The sequence below is a fragment of the Polypterus senegalus genome, chromosome 10, assembly GCF_016835505.1.
Source record: "Polypterus senegalus isolate Bchr_013 chromosome 10, ASM1683550v1, whole genome shotgun sequence".
NCBI lineage: Eukaryota > Metazoa > Chordata > Cladistia > Polypteriformes > Polypteridae > Polypterus > Polypterus senegalus.
In genome coordinates, this window is record NC_053163.1 from 109,050,866 (window position 1) to 109,072,170 (window position 21,305).

Consider the following 21,305-nt stretch of genomic DNA (forward strand, 5'->3'; position numbering starts at 1 on the left):
CACAACCAGCTCCAGGTGTCCCTGCAATCTTCAGAATAGCTTATATTTAAATAGCCAGTCAACCCCATACCTTTCAGGGAGTCATGGGTAGGTTAACAAGTCTCCCTGCTGCCACAGACTAGACTGAGTGACTCATAGCCCACTACTCATCACCTCTCTTACTCTAATTGATATTGCTTTAATTCTATACCCAGCTATCCCAGCACACCCTACATAATTCATGGGGCATAGCATCTTCTGATAATGGCTGTCCATGTTTGCCAAATGCAGTAAGTGGCCATCAGTAGTGCATCTCTGACAGGGCTTCTTATACTCTCTCTATCTTCTGTCTTGCACAGTATAAAACAGCTTGTAGATAGATAGATAGATAGATAGATAGATAGATAGATAGATAGATAGATAGATAGATAGATAGATAGATAGATAGATAGATAGATAGATAGATAGATAGTACTGTATCTGTCCCCAAGGGGAAATTAAGACTTCACAGAAGCTCACAAAAATAGAACTATTACTGTATAACAAACATGGCCCCAAGCACACAAGAACTCCTGTCTTAGCTAATGATAACAGAAGAAGAACAATGGATTGAATTGTGATCAGATCTGCCCAGTGGTACAAGTTTACATTTAAAGGAATCTTTAACATTTAAATAAAGCAGGTCCAGCTTGTTTTGACCATGAGCAGAACATTACACATACTGATGAAGGTTTTATCCAAAGGGTGATGCCGCAATACAGTATAACTGTGAGGTTGGTCATAATGCAAATCCTCATCTACACTGTATTCAAAGTAAAAAAGAGAAACCACATATGAGGGAAATTCTTCAAAATGTGCATACGAGAAAACAATTCCAAACAAGAGGGAAGCAGCAGCTGACGGAAGGTGGGGGCATTCCCCGGTTAAGGCACACAGGACAGCAGATTGGAGAAATAAATGCTTCTTAATCCCTTCAGATTCCCTTGTGAAATTTTCATTTTGTGGTAATTTGCTCCCCTGACAGCAACTAAATGCTAATGGAGGAGTAAAAACATCTAGTATGACCGCAGAGGGCTGCATCCCAATTTGAAGGCCCCTAGTGGACTCGTTGCCTCTCATTAATGTACAGCCTTGCTCTGGGCTGTAGCTGTCGAGACTTGCAGCCTCCTTCCAGAGGCTTGACCTCCTTTACAACTGAAAAAAAATACAAACAAATAAACAAGAAATAAATCGCAGAGGACAAGAGCAGAGCTTTACCTGTGAAGCAGTTTGAAACATTCAGTCATTTCCCTCACACACTGCTGAAGATCCAAGTCCCCTATTGGAAGCAAATGTTTGCTAAGCTGCTTTTTCATGGATTTTTTCACAATGTGGAGTTTTATTTACTATTCTGTGGAAAAACACAACCAAAATATATAAAAATCCTAACCAGCCTGACCAGAAAAGGTGCACAAAGAGGTAGCTATAGCTTCCACTGTACTGGCTGGTTTGGGCCTACACTGGGCCAAAATGCACTTTAGCTTTAAAAGTATGCTTCAAAATCTCAGTTATTCAAAGTTCCTCATAGGAAAGAGTAAAAACCATTAAAAACCTTTGGCTTGAGCACAAAACAGTCTTCAAGAATCTTCATAAATAAAAATATTTATTTAACAAGAAAAATGAATTCAAAAGCTCAAAAATACAGCCTTTCTTCATAATCCTTAAATCACTGAAATATTCGAAAATCCACCATTTTCAAGAAAGTCACAAAGACAACCAACCTTCACCAGAGGGCATTGAAATGAACTGCAAAGAGACTTTACTTTCCTACCTGCCTTTATCGGTTGAGGGCGGTCCCTTGACAATGATGGAAGGGTGGCCCCGCCTCTTGGGAATCCACCCACAAAATACACTGAACATCAGGAGACCATATACAGAAACTAAATAATAATGATAAAATGAGTAACCTTAGCAGAAAATACATATTACACAAATAAATAAACCAGACAGTGTTATCAGAAACAATAAACAATAATGAAAAATGACTGAAAAATACCAAGAAAGCTATTTAAACATAAGAGGAGGAACTCTTGCCAAAAAGTTGACACACTTATTTCCTGAAGAAAATTTCTCAGGAAAGTTCAAATTTCATTCAAATATACCACATAAAATGCACTGTACAATACTTTTGAAATTTCAAAGATTGGAAAAGCATTGGCAAATTTTCAAACTTGTTTATCTTTAAACAGAGAAATGTCTGTGTGACTTCAATTACAGACTAGTTTACTGTTTGAGAAGATCATTTCTTGTATATTTTATATATTTTCATCTTGTACTCTTCCGACAGCCATTCCTGATGCAGAACAGATCCCCAGTTAAACGTTGGGATGCCAGCTCACTTCCCCAACAATCTGAGGTAAGTTCAGACCTGAAATTAAGAGTGATCCTAGGCCATTCAGAGCGGATGTAAGTTCACGTGGATGTAAGGTTTAACAAAGCATGGGTAACACCGTGGCTTCACAGCTCCAGGAATGAGTCCTTGTCACTATATGTATAAAGTTTATTCGTTCTCCCTATTCCTGTGGTGGCTTTCTGCAGACCTTCATGTTTAGTTTTAAATTCAATAGCAGCCCATTCACTCTCTCTGTGTGGCACTGTCATGTTTCCCCGTCCTTGTAGATGGCCTTTTTCAATATTGCAGTCTCTTCCCTCAGATATATCTATACTAATAAAAGGCAAAGCCCTCACTGACTGACTCAATGACTCATCACTAATTCTCCAACTTCCCGTGTAGGTAGAAGGCTGAAATTTGGCAGGCTCATTCCTTACAGCTTACTTACAAAAGTTAAGCAGGTTTCATTTCGAAATTCTATGCGTAATGGTCATAACTGGAACCTACTTACGTACATATATACGGTCATAACCTGTAGCTCGGTCGCTGTGAAAGGCAGAGTTGCGCCCCCCATCGTCACGCCTCCCACGTAATTGAGTGCCTGCCCATATAAGGCCGTCCGTCAGCAGCAATCCAATAGACACACAGCTGCTAAATATTCGCAGGTGAAGGACTGTGCTTATGTAAACAAAGATGGGGATAGACTAGTGTTTAGCACAAACTCAGTTAAAGTGCGAGAAAAAACTTTTAAGTGCTGGGTCTTAGCTAACATTAAATAAAGTCGTGGACATCGCAAGATCGCACGAGAGAGCACAAGCACAGCTGAGAACCTTCGATGCACGTACTCCGAGCGGCTCACGTGAACTGACTGTGAACGCAGTACGCAGAGAACAAGCAAGAGCTCCAAAGAGCGCTGAACAAAAAACGCATTACACAATTGAGAAGGCAGCAAAAGAATATGAAGCGAGTGACGCATACAAGCATATTCATAAGTGCAGCTACTGCGGAAACAAAGCACAGTGTAAACCTTAAGTTTAAATTAAGTTCATAGACAGGCTGCCGCTGGCGTTTGTCATGCCTATGACGAATACGATATTCGCGAGACACAAGTTTAATGAGAAGACGCAGGGTATAAATGAGACTTTTGATCACTTTGTAATGGAGTTAAAATTGCTGTAACGGAGTTAAAATTGCTGGTGAAGGACTGTGCTTATGCAAATGAAGATGAGATGTTCAGGGATAGAATAGTGTTTGGCACAAACTCAGCAAAAGTGCGAGAGAAACTTTTAAGTGCCGGATCTTAGCTAACATTAAATTAAGCGGTGGACATCGCGAGATCGCATGAGATAGCACAAGCACAGCTGAGAGGCTTCGATGCATGTACTCCGAGCGGCTCACGTGAACTGACTTTGCAGGACTGGGAAAGGTAAACCCGTGCATGCAGTTTGTGATGTCTCCGATAAAGAGGAAGACGAGCTGTTTATTGATGCAGTAGGAAAGGAACAACCCTCTGACGCTGAACAAGCCTTTGTAGACATATCAATAGGAAAGCAAGGTGTAAAGCTTAAGTTTAAATTACGTTCATAGACACGCTGCCGCTAAATATTTGCAGGCAAATCCTAATACCGGGAATGCCTGTTAAACATCATAGATTCACGAGTACCAATTTGGGTAGTGAACACTTCGATGAACGAAACCTGTTATCTTTACAACGGTTGACAACGAAGATGAGATGGTCAGGGACAGACTAGACAAACACGGAATGTAACTTGAACACAGCACATCCTCCAAATACGAACCTGATTGAAAGAAATAATGATAATCAAATCCTTGATGACAAAAACACTCATAACAGACACAAAACATTTACATTGACAATCATGTTACGTTATTTTTAAAATGTTTCCTTTTTTTTGCTTAACTTCTTTAACACACTACTTCTCCTCTGCGAAGCGCGGGTATTTTGCTAGTGTGAGATAAATTGATTAATGATAGTTGGACCAGTATGAAGTGAGTGTGCTGGGCAATAAACCCCAGTACATTACATGGCAGACCTTTAAAATTTTGGATAGGACAAGGAGCCTCTGGGAAGTACTCCCGTCTGATAGATGTATGAATTTTTGCGCAGCCATTTTAGCCCACAAAGGACTCCAGCTACAGTGAGCAAATTAGGAGGCAGAATATGATGATACCGGTGCTCTTAGTAGAGAATTGGAAGAAAAGAGACCTCCTTCTTTTAGGATTTCTGGATTGCCAATGTTAGCCCCATATAAGGCTGTTTTTCTCTTTATCTTTTCTCCCCTCCCATTTCCTTATTTTTGTAAATAGTGTCTTGTCATTAAAATCCATGTCAATCACTAAGGGTCACAATGTGATCTAGCATCATTACCGACAAAAACTGTCCACCTTCTTCACATATTAAAGACAGGGATGCTTTGCAGGAGGATTTCTGTCTCCGCAGCCTCCTAAACGTTGACGGCAAGCTGATACTTCAGTGTACTTTAAAGAGCAGATTATTTTTTCATTAAACCATATGTCATGCGCTGTGACTGATAAGCCTTAGAAGAAGCACCGCTCTCAAAAACTGGCTGAAACTCACAGCTTATGTATGAGAAGTACATAAAAAAAATGGATGGCTAGAGTACAGAGGAAAAGAGCTGACATAAGAATTTCATTCTGATATAGACTCCATTTCTCAAGAATCAATAACACAGCCTGCATTTCATACTGAAGACATTTACCAAATGTTTAAAATCCATCACTCTGCGGTGTCTATGGATACTGGTGCCTTTTTGCCACATTACCAGTTTCTGCTCTTTGGAATTAGGATTTTACTAGTGGCGTAGTAGACAAGGCACAAGGCAGCGGACCTCCACACCCAAATGGCCCCTACACAAAGTCAGCCACAATAATATACATATGTTTTTAAGAAAAGAAAAGAATATTTGTGCCTTTGAGCAAGGCCCTTAACCTGCAATTGTTCCGTCCTGGGCATGACATTAATCTGCATCCAGCCCTGCAAGTAGGCCCTCCAACATGCAGAGAAATCTTGGGGGTTGGTGGCAGGATTGGCACTCCAGCCACCGTAAAAAACCTCACACTGTTCCATTACATCTGAAATAGTGTGGTGCTGAGGTGTCACCCATTGTATGGCTGTACTCGGTTGGCAACATGCTGTATCAGTGCCTACTACTAACCTCTCTCTCTCTCTCTCTCTCTCTAGTTTAAACAGAACAGTGAGAAACTACTGTGTTGAGTTGTGTGATGTTACAGGCAACAGACCGTATGACAGGTGGGTGTGGCAATACTTGAAATCTGCAAAAGTTAGTGAGTAGACAACAAAGAGATAGCACCATGGTAAAATAATGAAAATTACTGAGTACTGCTTAAAGCAAGCAATTGGCACAACAGGCCATTGCCAAACTATACCTAAGAGAGCATCTATAGTTAAATCTTCAGCTGGAAATGGCAGAATGATACCACTGAGGGTCATAACCGTGGATTACTTTACATCAGGCAAATCAAGCATTGTGGCGAGCTCAAGAAAAGAAATTTCTCCTCCTAGTTCTCCTTGTCCACCTCTTTTCATTATAGATGACCACAAGCCTATCAACTGACTCTACCCCGTCCAGTCCCAGGACCTTTAAAAGCCCAACTTTTCAAAAGAAGGTGTCACTCTTTGACTGGAGAGCAGAGGAGATGGAGCTCCTGCGACACCGACGAAAGAACCCAAAAGAGGCCTTGATAGGCAATGTCTTTATTTGTTAGTATGCTAGAGGGCAATATTTTTGTTTGTATTGCACCATTGAGCAATGGTAAATTTTGTTTACTGGGTTGGCAGCTCTTCATTTATCTTACCTTTTGACTTGTCATTCCCTCGGATGACCACAGGTTAAACACCCAAGTAGTGTTGTTCTAGAGGCTGGTGACAAAAAAGTGTTAAATGCAGAAAATTTTCAATGGTTTCTCAGAATCCCTTTAGTTCAACTATTTTGTTGTGTTTAACATTTTCACTGTAGTATTTTTTTTTCTGCACCCTCCCACATAATAACTTATAGTCTATGGGGGAGGAGTGAAATCTGTAGATTCGTCAAATATTTTGATCTCTGGTTTTCAATGGATCTTGACATTTTAGGGTCCCCTGATATCAACAATATTGATATATTGAGGATGGGTATGTGTCTGGCTGTGTGTGTGTGTGTCTGTATATCACAGTTTCTTGAGGACGATCTAGAGCTAAAACGGCTGGTCGGAAAAATGCCAAACTTGAAACTTAAGCCTGTTATAAGATGATGATGTGCTGATTAGGAAAAGAGGCCGTCCAGAGGAACCTTCAAATACCGTAATTCCGCAATTAATTATGAATTCTTCTCATCAATTGCTATCGTAATGACCTATTTTAACGCCAGAAAGATCAGCATCAGAGCAGTATAGAATAGTTTGGGTAACGTACCTCCTTGGGCACAAAACCTACTGACGCTGACATCCAGATTTTTATGATTCATACTTATGATTTTATTTAAAGAGTCGTGATTTAGTTGTTTTAATTTGTATAATTATTATTGTCATATTTCTCATTTCAGATTGTTATTCCTTTTTGAGAACGCCACTGTGTTGTTGATAACAACGGTGATGCTGTTAAACCACCACACAGAAAACCAAAAAAGTCGACTTTCACACTGGAGCTCCATTCTGATTTTTTTTCTCATACAATATGTGATACCTTCTGTAGCCAAAGGTTTAAAGTGTGCCACTGTGATCTGTGAGTTTTATTCCACCTTACATTATATTACTTAAGATGGATGACTGGTGTCATGAATAAACACAGCCGAGACAAACTGACAGGGAGAAAACATTACTGCCATGTAAACAACCGGATAGGGAGATGGGAAGAGACAAGTGGATATAACTCAGGCAGGCTATCCAAAGAAAGTAGGTATACCCTCTGGTGTGACAGTCAGTTTATGTTCAACAGTTACCATGCAAGATTTCCATTAAACTTATGCCAGGAAAAAAATTGTAGTCCATGTTTGGCAAGTGCATGGTCTTATTTTGGAACCAAAGTTTGGGAGAAAAGCATAAAGCTCCGGCAACTGCACTGAACATTGACATTCACCTAAGGATGTATGGAAGACATGGCTCCTGCCCTAAACCTAGGAAATATGCCACCCGCACTCTCTCGATGTGGCCAGTGCCAACAGCAGGAACTGTACGCTTTGCCAGGAGCTTTCCTTCAAAATTGTATTATTATAAGTGTTCATTTGGTATTAAAAGAAGCTAAGTGTATCCTTCCAAATTTTTTTTTTCTTTTCTTCAGCTTAGAATTACCGCTCCACCACTAGGGAAGGATGAAACATTTTCTTTTCTAATATGATATATACATGTATAAACCTTTGGTTTAGTACAAGCTGCAATCTCTAACAAACATTTTCCCAGGGACTGGATGCACCATCACATCACACTGAACATGCTCCACTGTCCTGTAGCTTGTGGCATGGTAATATCCAACAGCTCGATAATGGTGGGGTTTTGGTAGGTAAACAATCCTGGCCTTCGTTTCTGACCATTAATTGGAAAATTTCCTCTAACAGGTATTTTAATTGAAGAGGCATTTTTAGTTTAGCATAATGTCTGAGGCTACTGCAACTTTATTATGTTTTATGTTAATCCTTGCTGTTAATGGAAAATTCAAACTCACACAAGATATATTTTTTAAGAGGTTTTGTCTTTTGCCAATTATGGGACTTCAAAGCATGTCCTGCATTTATAGCTGCAGGTAAACAAATGACAAAGGAAGTTTGCTCAAGTCAGATATTAAATAAAATTGCTTTTATCTGTTAATTATATAGAAAAATGTTATTTATTCATTACTATTCTTACATAATTTTAATTAAACTGTTTAAACTATTTTTTGACATCTACTAATGCACTTTGAGCTACATCCTGGGTATGAAAATATGGCATAGAAATAAATGTTGTTGTTGCTGTTATTATTTATTTTTTACTGCTTTGTTTGTTGCTGGAATGATGTGTGGCTATGTATGTTGTGGTCCCCGACCAGGAGGACGAGAGGAGGGCTTGTGCCTCCTCCAGACCGCGAGGGGGCATCCGTCCTGGTTAGGTTGGGGGCCTCGGGTACAGGGCTTAGAAGCCCAACCCTGTAGGGACCCGAGGTCACCGCCAGGCGGCGCCCCGATGCCGGTTTATCCCGTGTGGTCCCTGGCCGGGGATGGAGCCCGGCTGGGACGCCCAGGAAGACCAGAGGAGGGCTTGTGCCTCCTCCAGACCGCAAGGGGGCGATCGCCCTGGTTGTATAGGGGGCCACGGGTAGAGGGCTTAGAAGCCCAGCCCTGTAGGGGCCCGTGGCCACCGCCAGGCGGCGCCCTGGAGCCTGAGGAACCCTGGAGCCCAGCACTTCCACCACACCAGGAAGTGCTGGGGAAGACTTATTGTGGCGCCCGGACAGCTGCCGGGAGGACAGCCGGTACTTCCGCCACGCTGGGGCGTGGCCAAGGAGGGAACGCCGGAAACACCTGGTGCTCATCTGGGAGCAGTATATAAGAGGCCGCCTCCCTTCAGTCTGGGGCGGAAGTAGGGTGGAAGAGGACGGAGCTAGCGGGAGGACTGGAGGCGGCCAGAAGAGAGAGAGGCATTGTAAGGCCAGAAGAGAGAGAGGCATTGTAAGGCCTGGACTTGGGGAATCGGTGCAAGAGGCACTGGGGATTTGAGCGCGGGACTATTTGTACATAGTGTAAATAAACAAGTGTGTGGTGAATTTAAGATGTCTGTCTGCCTGTGTCCGGGTTCAAGTTCACAATGTGTAAAATAATGCTGCAGAGCTGCGTGCACTGCGGTGTTCAAACTTTGTTATCAATACAGGAGTGACCTGGAACATTCATTTTTAGATTGTTGAATTATTTTATTGGATTTTGTAGGGCTTTGTTGTTGCCTGCTTTCGAGTCCTGTGTTTACTCAGGTCACTGATACTAGTTATGGTACCAATACCCTGCTACATATCACTATTCTCTTTTGCATGGCCTTAAAGAAAAATGCAGTCTCTGTGTCACTCTACTCAAGTCTTGAGTGGCCAATCCTTCCATCTCACAGGGTGATCTTAATACATACAATAGCTTACTGGGCCTCAGGGCATGCCTCAAGTAGAATTATGCGAATGGATTAATGGTTACGGATACAGGAATAAATAACTTACCTAGGTGACCTCAAAGCTGTTCAAACATACAAGAGGTGACTTATAGTGTATAAAAGTGGAAAAGAAACCATAGCAATCAAACTGGATTTGGAAAGCGTATAGTAAAGATACTGTCTTATTATGATCTCCTAGGTCTCTGAAAATTCATGCCGCACTATTGACTTTGTATGATTTAGATTCTTTGCCAAAACCAACGGCTTAATCAAAGATGCTGCGTGCTGGCCTTCCTGCCTGAGTGGAATAGTGTCACAGTCCAGGTGTTTGAAACCTCTATGGCAAACAAACCGTTTTTACCTAAGATAATAGGACACAATGTAGCCACACTGGTTGGTTAGCCTTTTAGAAAGCTTATGCACTATCTAGGCCAGTTTGACTATTTTAGAGCCATTTATTTTTTTCTGTTTTGTCCCAAGGCTGAATATTTTTCCAAAAAAATCTGTTTTCTGAAAAGCATACAAAGCAATGGTTTCATACATAAATCAACATAAAATACTTGTTTATGACAAATGTCACTCTACTTTATGTTTCATGAGCCGATACAGTATGTAAATTCACAACCTTATCATATATACGTTAGTCTCGCCATTCATAATCTGAAAGGAACTTTCTGGAAAAAAACAGCTTGAAGTAGTCGAGTGGCTAGTAATCCATAGTGTCCATTGGCACACAGTGTTGTTTGATGAAGCCCAGTTGCCAGTTTGCCTCCCATCTGTGTAGTCCTCCCAGGGCAAATGTTGCCATAGGTGCATCAGCTACTACGATCGGTACCTGTCTTTCATTTTTGATCTCCAGATCATTTGCTTCAATCCTAGAGTTCGATAACTGTTTGTGAAGGTCCTCTCAGGCAAATGATGCCGTAGACACATCAGCTTGCTTGATCAGCTCGAGGCTAATGCAGCTTACCTGACTGTCGTTTTCCATCTCCAGATCACTTGCATCATGGAGTTTAATAAGTCAGAGTTAGATTCCGCAATAACATTCAAAAAATATTTTAACAATATGCAGTGAGTATTTTGGTCTGCACATTTGCTTCGCTCTCTCGACCAATGTCAATGCCAGTCTAGACATTGTTTACTCTACACCACTCACGCACATGCAGGGATTCAACATCAAGTCAATGAGTCTAACGTTCCTCCTGGCAAAGATGATCTACCTATAATGTAACAATGAGTTTTATCAACGTTTACAGCATTTTTCACCCCCGGTCCCTGACTGTTAACGTTAGTCGATATCCACCCTTCATAGAACCAAAAGACCACCAACTGTCATATCTACATAAGAAATAAGGCAAACGAGAGGAGACTATTTAGTCCATCAAGCCAATTTGTTTAGCTAATAATTGAGCTGTCCCAAAACCTCATCCAGGTTCATAAGAACATAAGAAATTTGACAAACAAAAGAGGACCAAAGCATTTTAGCATCTTATTTATTATTTATAAACACAGAGGGACTAAACGGTTTCCTTGAGAAGGAAAACAAAGGTCTACTACAATAGTGACTCCTGAATAAGTGGGGTATTACTCGTTACTGCAACCAGAGCTCCAGGACCTAAAACGGATATAAAATCTCAATGATCAGTGTTAAAAACAGCCAGGTCTTCTCTGTCACCACAGTGTTGTTCCATTTGTTGTTGGCCATCTCTACTCTAATGAGTGTGTAGCTCAAAAAGAAGGATCAATAAATTGAGCCAAACGAAAGTAGACACCAAAAGAATTATCAAAAAGGTAATGGTCAGAACCAGAAGGAACAAACTCTGGCGTCAATTCAAAAATCCAGAAAACAAGGTCAAAAATAAGTTGGAAAATGTACACGTGGCATAGCATTCAGAGAGCTAGTTAACTGGCTTGAAAGTTGAGCCATCTTTTAGCTACTTCATCAAAGAGTGAGTTATCATTATTTTGTTTATTAAATATTTTTGTAACAATGAGTCATATTCAGAAATAATAACAATGACAGAATGAGTTACTAGGCGACACTAAAGATCTGTTTGTTAACAGCACTTTACAATATCATGTAGCTAAAAACAAGGAGTGTGGAGGCTCAAAACTTTCATGGAGAGCACAGTCCAAGTCAAGTGATGTAGAAATGGCTTCGACTGGTGTTCTCTTGTTACCTGTTGGTCTAGCGGATTGTCCATGTGTAGAGCAAGTGAACTTTATAATTCTTAAACATAGTATTTTTGAAAGTAATACTCGATGGAGAGTTAAAATCACTTTTGAAATTTAAGGTAGAATGACCATGATGGAGGGCCAGTCTGTAGCTTTGCTGATAAATCACAGTGTCAGAGAAATACTGAATCATTATGAAGTGACGATAATGCAGCTATGAGGTTGTTTTAGTGTAACATAAATACTGAGTATATATTTGTTCACTTCATGATTATAGAGCAAAACTTACATAATTATTTCCTTTTATATCATTTCTAGATAAATTACTTTTATAGTTAACTTGAAAGTGATGGCTCTGAGGTAGGGATCTGCACTGGTAATCGGAAGGTTGCCGGTTCAAATTCCATAAAGGCCAAAAGTCACTCTACTTCGTTGGGCCTTTGAGCAAGGCCCTTAACCTGCAATTGCTCCATCCTGGGTGTGACGTTAATCTGCATCCAGCCCTGCAAGTAGGCCCTCCAACCTGTAGGGAAAAACCTGGGGGTTGGTGGCAGAACTGGCACTCCAGCCACCATAAAAAACTCACACTGTTCCATTCCATCTGAACTACTAGTGTGGTGCTGAGGTGTCACCCCTTGCATGGCTGCACTCGGGTCCTAATCTAGGATCCTTAGTTGGTTTGTGAGGTGGTGGGTGCGGCAATGTGCTGTATCAGCACATACTTCTAACCTCAAACAGCAGAAGTGAGCTACAAGTGTCTTGCTTGCATGTGCCTCTCCTGGTGTTTGACTAACTTGTATTGGGGATCCATTTTGCCACCATGAGCAGCTATCAGATGAGAAATAAAGGAAAATATACAAAAAATCTCAAAAGATAAAATAATTTGTAATTCAAGTCACACAGAGTGCTTCTCTGTTTTCAGACTGATGAGTTTGATAATTCACTCATGATTCTTAATAAGAGATTTTGAAATTTTGTACAATGTGCTGTATTTGAGATATCTCAGCAAAAAGTAACTTTTGTGATACATTTCCTTGAAAAATAAATCAGCCAAATTTCAACTAAATCAATCCATTGGGAGTTGTGTTGTTTTGTGTAGATAGACAGACAGATAGGGAATTGAAATAGATGCTTTTCGCATTATATGGAAATATAACTAAACCCGAGAAAAATATCCTGGCACCCAAAAGATTTGTCCCTTGTTTAAATCACTAACAAAAAAACAGTTGGTTTAGAATATAATCATAAGCTTAGAGATCAGACTTAACATACTGCTGTCTTAAATACAAACAGTGCAATGACATTATGTGTTAGGCACAAACAGACCCAAAGCAGAACCTGACAATGGCACTACACACAATATGGCAGCAGAGGGGAAATTCACTCATAAACTAGAGAGCGGGCCAAAGTATCAACAAGGTAACTTCTCATTAAATAAATTAGGTATAGGAAAATCAAAAGAGTAGATACTTCCAGAAAAGGAAAGTAGTCCAAAAAGTGGCTTCCCCCCTCATTCACCGGTCAAAGTCCTGTCTGCCATTCAAAAGCATGACCTGTGTAAAGGGGCTTCTTATTTGTGCACTACTTTAATTTTCTGGAGGTATTTATTTACCTGTTGTGAGCATACAACTGGATAACCTGATATATGGATTAGGCGACATGACTAACAGAAGATTTTTCGTGGACATTGGTTGTTGTTGCCCAGTGCTGGTCACCTCAGGCTCCCATTCTATCAGAAACATTGTTGTCTCCATTCTTCAGGAAAGCATATTTTTTGGCCATCACTACAAACTATAGTTAGATCCATAAGAATTTGGACAGTGACACAATTTCCATAATTTTGGCTCTATACATCACCACAATGGAGAAGAATGAAGAAATAATTACATGTTTAAGCTTTCAGTATTAATGCAAAGGGTTTAACAGAAATACAGGATGAGCCATTTAGGATGACAGCCATTTTTATACATTGTAACCCCCTTTTTGAGGGGCTCAGAAGTATTTGGGCATTTGACTGACAAGTGCTTCAATAGCCAGGTGTGAGCAGGTCCCTTATTATTTCATTAACTATTAAGCAGGTAGAAGGGCTGGAGTTGATTCCAAGTGTGGAATTTGCATTTGGAAGGTGACGATGTGAACTCTAAATGTGAGGTTCAAACTGCTATCTGTGCAAGTAAAAAAATAGGCAAAGAGAACAAAACAAAACCTTCAGAGAAATAGTAGAAATCACACATTTGGTACAATATTAAAGAGAAGGAACACAGTGGTGAGCTCAGCAATACACCAGAAGGCCTGGACAATTGTGGAAGATGACTGTGCTAGATGAACGCTGAATTCTTTCCTTTGAGAAGAAAAAACAATTCACAACATTTAGCCAAACCAACAGCACTCTCTAGGGCAACCATTGCCAGTCTACAATCAAGAGAAGACTTCACAAAATTAAATACAGAGGGTTTACCACAAGGTTTAAACTTTGCTAGAAAATACAAAAAAAAAAAAAAATCCAGTTTTAGAACTGTTTTCTTTGGACAAATGAAATTAAGATCAATATGTACCAGAACAACAGATAGAGAAGAGTATGGAGAAGAGAAGAAACGGCTCACAATCTGTAGCATACCACATCATCTGTGAAACATGGTGGAGGTACAGCAAATAGAAATAGGTCACTGATGTTTATTGATGATAGGACTGCTTATAAAAGTTGCAGGTTGAATTCTGAAGTGTACAGGGCTATACTGTCTGCTCAGATTCAGACAAATGCTGCAAAACTGATAGGATGACACTTCACAGTACAGATGGACACTGAACCAAAATATACTGTGACAGCAAACCAAGTGCTTTTCAAGGCAAAGAAGTGGAATATTCTTCAATGATCAAATCAATCAACTGACCTCAACCCAATTGGACATGTATTTCACTTGCTGAAGACAAAACTGAAGGCGGAAAAACCAATAAACAATCAGCACCTGAAGACAGCTGCAGTAAAGGCCTGGCAATGCATCAGTAGGGTGGAAACCCAGCAGTTGATGTAGACCATAGGTTCCAGATTTCAGGCAGTGATTGAGTGCAAAGGATTTTCAACAAAGTAAAGTTAAATTCATGATTATGTTGGTTTATCCAAATGCGTTTGAGCCGCTGAAAATAGGGGGACCATTTAAAAATGGCTGTCTTTTCTTAAAGTGTTTCTGAAATTAAAACTGCAAGTCTACACATCAATCCCATCTTGACTGCTTCAATTTAAATCCATTGTGGTGGCACACAGAGCCAAAATTATGAAAATTGTATCACTGTCCAAATACTTATAGAACTAACTGAATATGAGGTAGGTTACATGGAGTGTGCCTTTAACTCATTGTATTTAATTTTCAGAATAACTACTGATGGTCTACGGTGGGCTGGTGCCCTGCCCAGGGTTTGTTCCTGCCTTGTGCCCTGTGCTGGCTGGGATTGGCTCCAGCAGACCCTCATGACCCTGTGTTAGGATATAGCGGGTTGGAAAATGACTGACTGACTGATTTTTCATGGATGTAGACATGGCAGTGATAGATACAACTAACTTTAAGGGCCATCAGCCTTACAAAGTTTAATATCAGCACACTGACACAATTAAAGAATGTGGCACATGCAATGCACCACAAAAGTGAACAATGTGGTCATTTTGGCATAAAGATATTAACAGACTCACATGTTGTCTGTTTAATTACAGTCCTCTGGGATTTTGTCATCAATTGAAAATGTGTTTTAAAAAATTAAAAATAATTGACCTTTGCTAACAGCCTTAATTATTCTATTGCAAAAAGTCCTAAATTAAACATTTTAATACAACATGATAGCTGTCCTGCGGTGGGCTGGCGCCCTGCCCGGGGTTTGTTTCCTGCCTTGCGCCCTGTGTTGGCTTGGATTGGCTCCAGCAGACCCCCGTGACCCTGTAGTTAGGATATAGCGGGTTGGATAATGGATGGATGATAGTTGTCTTTCACTTGTTTATAAAAAGTATTTCAGAGGACCTGCTATTAGAACTCAACAAATTGACTATACGTATGCACACAGTAGTGTTGACGTACTTCTCAACCCGCTCAGTCACTTCCATCATCAATACTGCAGTTGTGATTTTTGTTTCGTGGTGAGAATGTCCAAGAAATAGAAGTGTAAATTACAGAGTACTAATAGCTATACAGCTGTGTATTGTTGTGTATCTTTATGTCGAGCTTCCAGTTAGCACAAGGTACATAGTTTTCATACAATTCCCTCTGATGCGGAAATCTGATCTAAATGGATCGTCACTATCCAGAGACAGAGCTTTACAGTTATTCCCATACTCAAGTTGTAACTGGCATTTTAAAAAAGAGGACTTTCACGAGCCAGGGTCTGAAACAGGGCAGCAAGTGTTGTTTTTCTCTATTTCACTTTCAAGACTGGGGGTTTGGGAGAGGGGAGTGAACAAAAACAACAGAAGGAGGATGAGACACTGGGCAAGGAGAAGGATGATAAAACCCTCAAAGACCACAACCTAGTTGTCAACATAGTACTTGATGTCTCCTAGAATTTATAGAACCACACATTAGCTATTAGGTGGTGAAGAGTTGAGAGAGATAGCCAGTTGGAGACAGGGGATGATTATGGGACCAGAACAGACAGGGTCATGATGGGCAGTTTAGCCAGGACATGGGGATAAACTCATCTCTTTTCGCAAGATGCTCAGGGTTCTCACATGACCACAGACAGTCAGAACCTGGATACCAGGCCTATAATTGCAAGACACTTGAACAGCAGATGGTGGATACCTTGAAGCACTAAACGAGAGGTCAGCTTCTCCACGCACACTCTGACAAGTCCAACAAGCACAGCCACTTCATTAAGGCATCAGGCAGCCCACTGATGAGCACTGCACAAAGGCCCTTACCATTTTCCCCATCTGATTTCCTCTCTTGCTCTGTATCTGTAAGTGAGAGCGCAGAGTTGGCCCGGCTGGACAGGCAGGAACTATGTTCTGATTTCATCTCCCTCATCCAGAGCCGCAGGGCGTGGTCTGGGGATGTGCCTCCTTCAGTCTCGGTGTCCACGTCAGAACCCATCCCCAGTGGGTAGCCATGCTGGGCCGCAGTGTGCAGTTCTGCCTCATAGCTAGGACAGATAAGTGGAGGAGTCTCACAGAAGTCCAGCTCTGCATGGGGATAAAAAGAAGAATGACATTTCCAGAAGCTGAACCATTGTGGGAATAACATTCAGCTCCCCGTGACCCTGTAATGGACAAATTGGGATTAGAAAACAAAAGGATGAATGAATGAACAGTAGAAGGTAACAAAGCAATGAGTGCTGTAGCGAGTGGCTCTCACTCTGGTGTGTTCCCAGCAGGCACAAATAGAGCCCTAGTGCTATTACAAAAGGCCTAATGTGTCCAGTTAATAAGACTTTTGTTTCTGCAAGTTTGAGAATCAATTATTTAGACTCAAATGAACAGGCCAAGAGCTGTCAAAAAGGAGCACTTTGCAAATTTTCCTTCTCCATATAGAAGCTTCACTTCTTCAATTATTTACATGATTGCACTTCTTTTCTTTCAGAAAAGCTCAGAAAAAGGTAATTTGATTTTCTTTTTTCTTGTATAGCGAAAAGATACGTGCTTAGGTGTATATATGTTCCCTGTCTCATCTACCACTTCATAATGTAGAGACCACATGCACCCCAAATGAATTCACATACTAAAGCCAAACATGCCACTCAACTTTATCATTTCACATATTCTTACCCCCAGATCTGGCTGACATTATAATGTAATGTTTCTCAAACTTCACAAAAAAATTCACAATTACAGGTGGCTGGAGCCTTTCTTGGCAATAATGGGAACAAGGCAGGAAACAACACTGGGAAGGACACCAGGCAGACTCACACAAAGCCACACTTACAAAAAGCCAGCTTGGAAGTGACAACCTAACATGTATGTCTTTAAGGGAGGATGACCCCCCCAAAGACAAGATGAGAACTTGTAAACTTCACATGGAAAACCACCAGGTGTGGGAAAAAACAGGACACTTGTCCCATGAGGTACCAGCACTCCCTATGACACCATGACATCCATTCATCCATTATCCAACCCGCTATATCCTAACTACAGGGTCACGGGGGTCTGCTGGAGCCAATACCCAGCCAACACAGGGCGCAAGGCAGGAGACAAACCCCGGGCAGGGCACCAGCCCACCACACACAATGACATCACAGTCTCAAATCATTACTTCATTGACTTCATACTGTGTATATCTGTGAATTCTCATATTATATGCTCATATCATGTAAGATCATGCTGTGTCATATAAAGAATTTCTGTGATATCATATATTCTCATATAAAGTATTTCTTTAATAAAGTCCCATATACCCTACAGTATATCAGCCGTGACACCAAGCACACGCCTGTCATATCACATCATACATTCCCATATACATCATACACTCCTCTATACTGTACATCTGCTACATTACACTGTATACTGTACCTCTGCACATAAACAAACAAAAAAACAACCAACCTTTAGTTTATGTTGTGCCTTTCTATAGTAATATACCAATCCAAGACATTTTATACATTTGGAGCAGCTGCATATTAAATGATTTTGTTTGGGTAAATCAGTGTGTTGGAGGTGGGAAATCAACCAGTTTGTAGTGAAAAGTCCTTGCCACACAGATGTGTGACATCATACACGCCCAGATGCTGATCTCCTGATGTTGTAAACACATGTATGTGATATGAAACACTCTCTTGAAACTCTGCAACCTGTATTCCTATACAAATGTTTTCTCCATGTCAGGGACAGCACATACCTTTGCTCACACAAGCGGCACATTAAATATTCCTAACACTATTTACTGTATGGGCAGCACGGTGGCACAATAGTAGCATTGCTGCCTCACAGTATGGAGACTGGGGTTTGCATTCCAGATCTTCCCTACATCAAGTTTGTATGTTCTCCTTGATTCTGTTTGGGTTTCCTCCCACAGTCTGAACACATGCAGGTTAGGTGAATTGGAGATTCAAAACTTAGCCCTTGTGTGTGCTTGGTGTGCTAACCCTGTATTGGACTGTTGCTCCGTCTAGAGTTTGTTCCTTGCCTTGCACCCTGTGCTCACTAGGATAGGCTCCATCAGACCCCTGTGACCCTGTTCAGGACTAAGCAGGTTAGAAAATGACTGTCTGATAGTACACTGTATCTACCACATCATGCACTCCTATATATCCCTGACATCACCAACCTGTGTCATTATACACCTTCAGATAGCTCTGTCTGTAATATCCCATACTTCTATACAGTGTGAAGCCAACCCAGACACACACAGGCAGGACACAGGTTCAACACAATTTACAAAGCACACTGTGCACAAATCACCAACACACAACACAATTCTACTCTTCTCTGCTGCCAGCCCATCTGCCTCCACTACTCCTTAGGCTTTGTCTGCTTCCTCAAGACTCTGGCCATTGAATGGAGTGAGGCGGCTCCTCTTATTCAGTTCCTGAGAGTGTTCCAGGCGGCTCATCAGTATTACCTGAAATTACTTCCAGGTGTGCTGGAGGTCCTTTATTGGGCTCTGCAGCTCTCCTGGCCACCCCCACGGAACCCAACAAGGCTGCACCAAACTCCAGCTCCTGACATGCCCTGCGGGAATCCGTGGTGCCACAGCTACCTTCTAGTGTCCCAGGGGAGGTATTGCCTCACCAATGCCCACTCCCCTGGTCCTTCCACTCCATTGGCATCATGGCCAGGTAGTGGCCATGGCCACCCATCACAACAGAAATACATCACCCGGGAAATTTACAAAGACAATGGTCCTTGGTTACAGTGCCAAGGGTTACATGGCTGTATCAGAAGTACTCTGCTGGTTCTTTTTTCTACACAATAGTAGGCTCACCCGCCTTGTAAGGCGACCAACTTTTAAGTTGACCACTTCTTAAGGCAATTCAATATGTAGATCAATTTGATATTTTATACAAACTCATTAATTTGGTTATATTGCATTTGAGCAGTATTACTTTAATACTCGTAGTTTCTTTTATTTTTGTGATGAAATTTAAACTTTTTTTCTATATTGAGGTCGCCCTTTTGAACCCCCCTGATATTTACTACGCGATGAGGCATTTGTACTCCATCAACATTAATTATTTCCAGAGACATAATTTTGTCTATTTTTCCAGCGAATCGCACACAAAAGAAAGGGAACGATGGGAGCACCAGAACTCTGCTCACATCATGTCGCTTCATACCGCAAGCTGCAAGTAGTAGGTCTGTGATAAGCGGAATACCGCTACGCTTTCTACTCACGGGATGGAAGGACAATCCCGACAGCTTTTATATAGTAAGAAAGAAGAAGAAGATATCGCACAGTCTGGAGTAGAAAATCATCTTTTACCTGGAAAAATGAAACTACAAATCCCATCGTGCATTGCAAAATGGACGGGGCGTGTGTGAAACTCCGCACCTGCGTAGCACTCACGGGACGGAAGGACAATCCCGACCGCTTTTATATAGAAGGATATTTTGTTTCCAGGGGCTAATATTATTAGTTCACTGGAGCTCTTTACTATTGAACATGCTAAATACAATTGCATACGAGTAAAACATTCCTGCTGTAGATGAATTCTTGCTTTTTCTAGAGACAGACCTTGTTGTGCTAGACATTTGTGCAGCTTTCTTGTACAGAACAGTTGTTGTCTGTCATTGATATTGTGTCAGCTGTAGAATGCTAAATTATCATATATGAGCACTTTGTTATTTCACATGTACAGTAGTTATATTAATCTCTCTATTATAAAAAAAAAATCCTGGAAAGCAAAAGCAAGGTGATGATACGTGATCTTCTCGGAAGACATTTAAACGACCCACGAGACAAAAGAGACTTGCCACAGAGCGTCTCACGGGGGCTGTAAATATAAGACTTGGTGCCAAGAGATTGTCCCAGGGTCATATCACGGGGACGTGGAACATTAGAGTCTTGCAAGACACGCCCTACTTACAAAAGATATCATATAAGAGCAAACCCATCAAAAAACACTCAGACGTGTAAAAGCACGTAACACACACATCCTGTGCTCTTAGCACATATAAAGCGTATAAGGACAATACGGAGAATAGAGACCCAAAGGCGTTGGAAGAGAAAAAAAAGGCAGATAAGAGATTATGAAAGCAGTGGAATTCGAAAGGCTCAAACAAACGATGGCGCAATACACATGCAGAGAAAGGTACAGAATATGAAAGCAGTAAAATTAGAAAGTATTGTAGCGTCCCAGCCAAGTGGAAGCCTTTATTGTTTTAAGTGACTGTTCGGTTCAATTGAGATAGGTTGGAGTACAGCACGGAAGACTGATAGCGGAGTATTGACTGATGCGGTAAGGGGGGGGCAAGACCCAGGGGAAGAGGGGTTGGAGAGGGCGCTAGAAAGTTGTGTTTGGGGTTAGGAAGTCAGCGATTGTTCAAGTAAAACTTTTGTGACACTTTATCATGTCACTCGCTACAGTATCAAAGAAAAGATAGAAAAGATTGCATTGCCGCAAACAAAAGGTGATTAATCATCAGAACCAGGTGTAATTGAAAAAATAGCAGGACAAATCGAGGTCAGAAATAAAAGGCAAAGAGTAGACAACAAAGTCT

The 21,305-nt window shown here is 41.1% G+C and overlaps 1 protein-coding gene across 2 annotated transcripts in view; it reads right to left on the minus strand.

Annotated features, from left to right (window-relative positions):
• tenm1 (teneurin transmembrane protein 1) overlaps positions 1-21,305 on the minus strand; it is an 844,835-nt gene that overhangs the window by 517,074 nt on the left and 306,456 nt on the right. The window contains exon 3 of one of the 2 annotated variants that reach the window (XM_039766314.1): positions 16,572-16,832. The exons of the other annotated variant lie outside the window; for it this stretch is intronic. Coding sequence (XP_039622248.1) covers positions 16,572-16,832 — 261 coding nt within the window. The remainder of the gene's footprint in view (positions 1-16,571; positions 16,833-21,305) is intronic. 2 annotated transcript variants of the gene reach the window in all.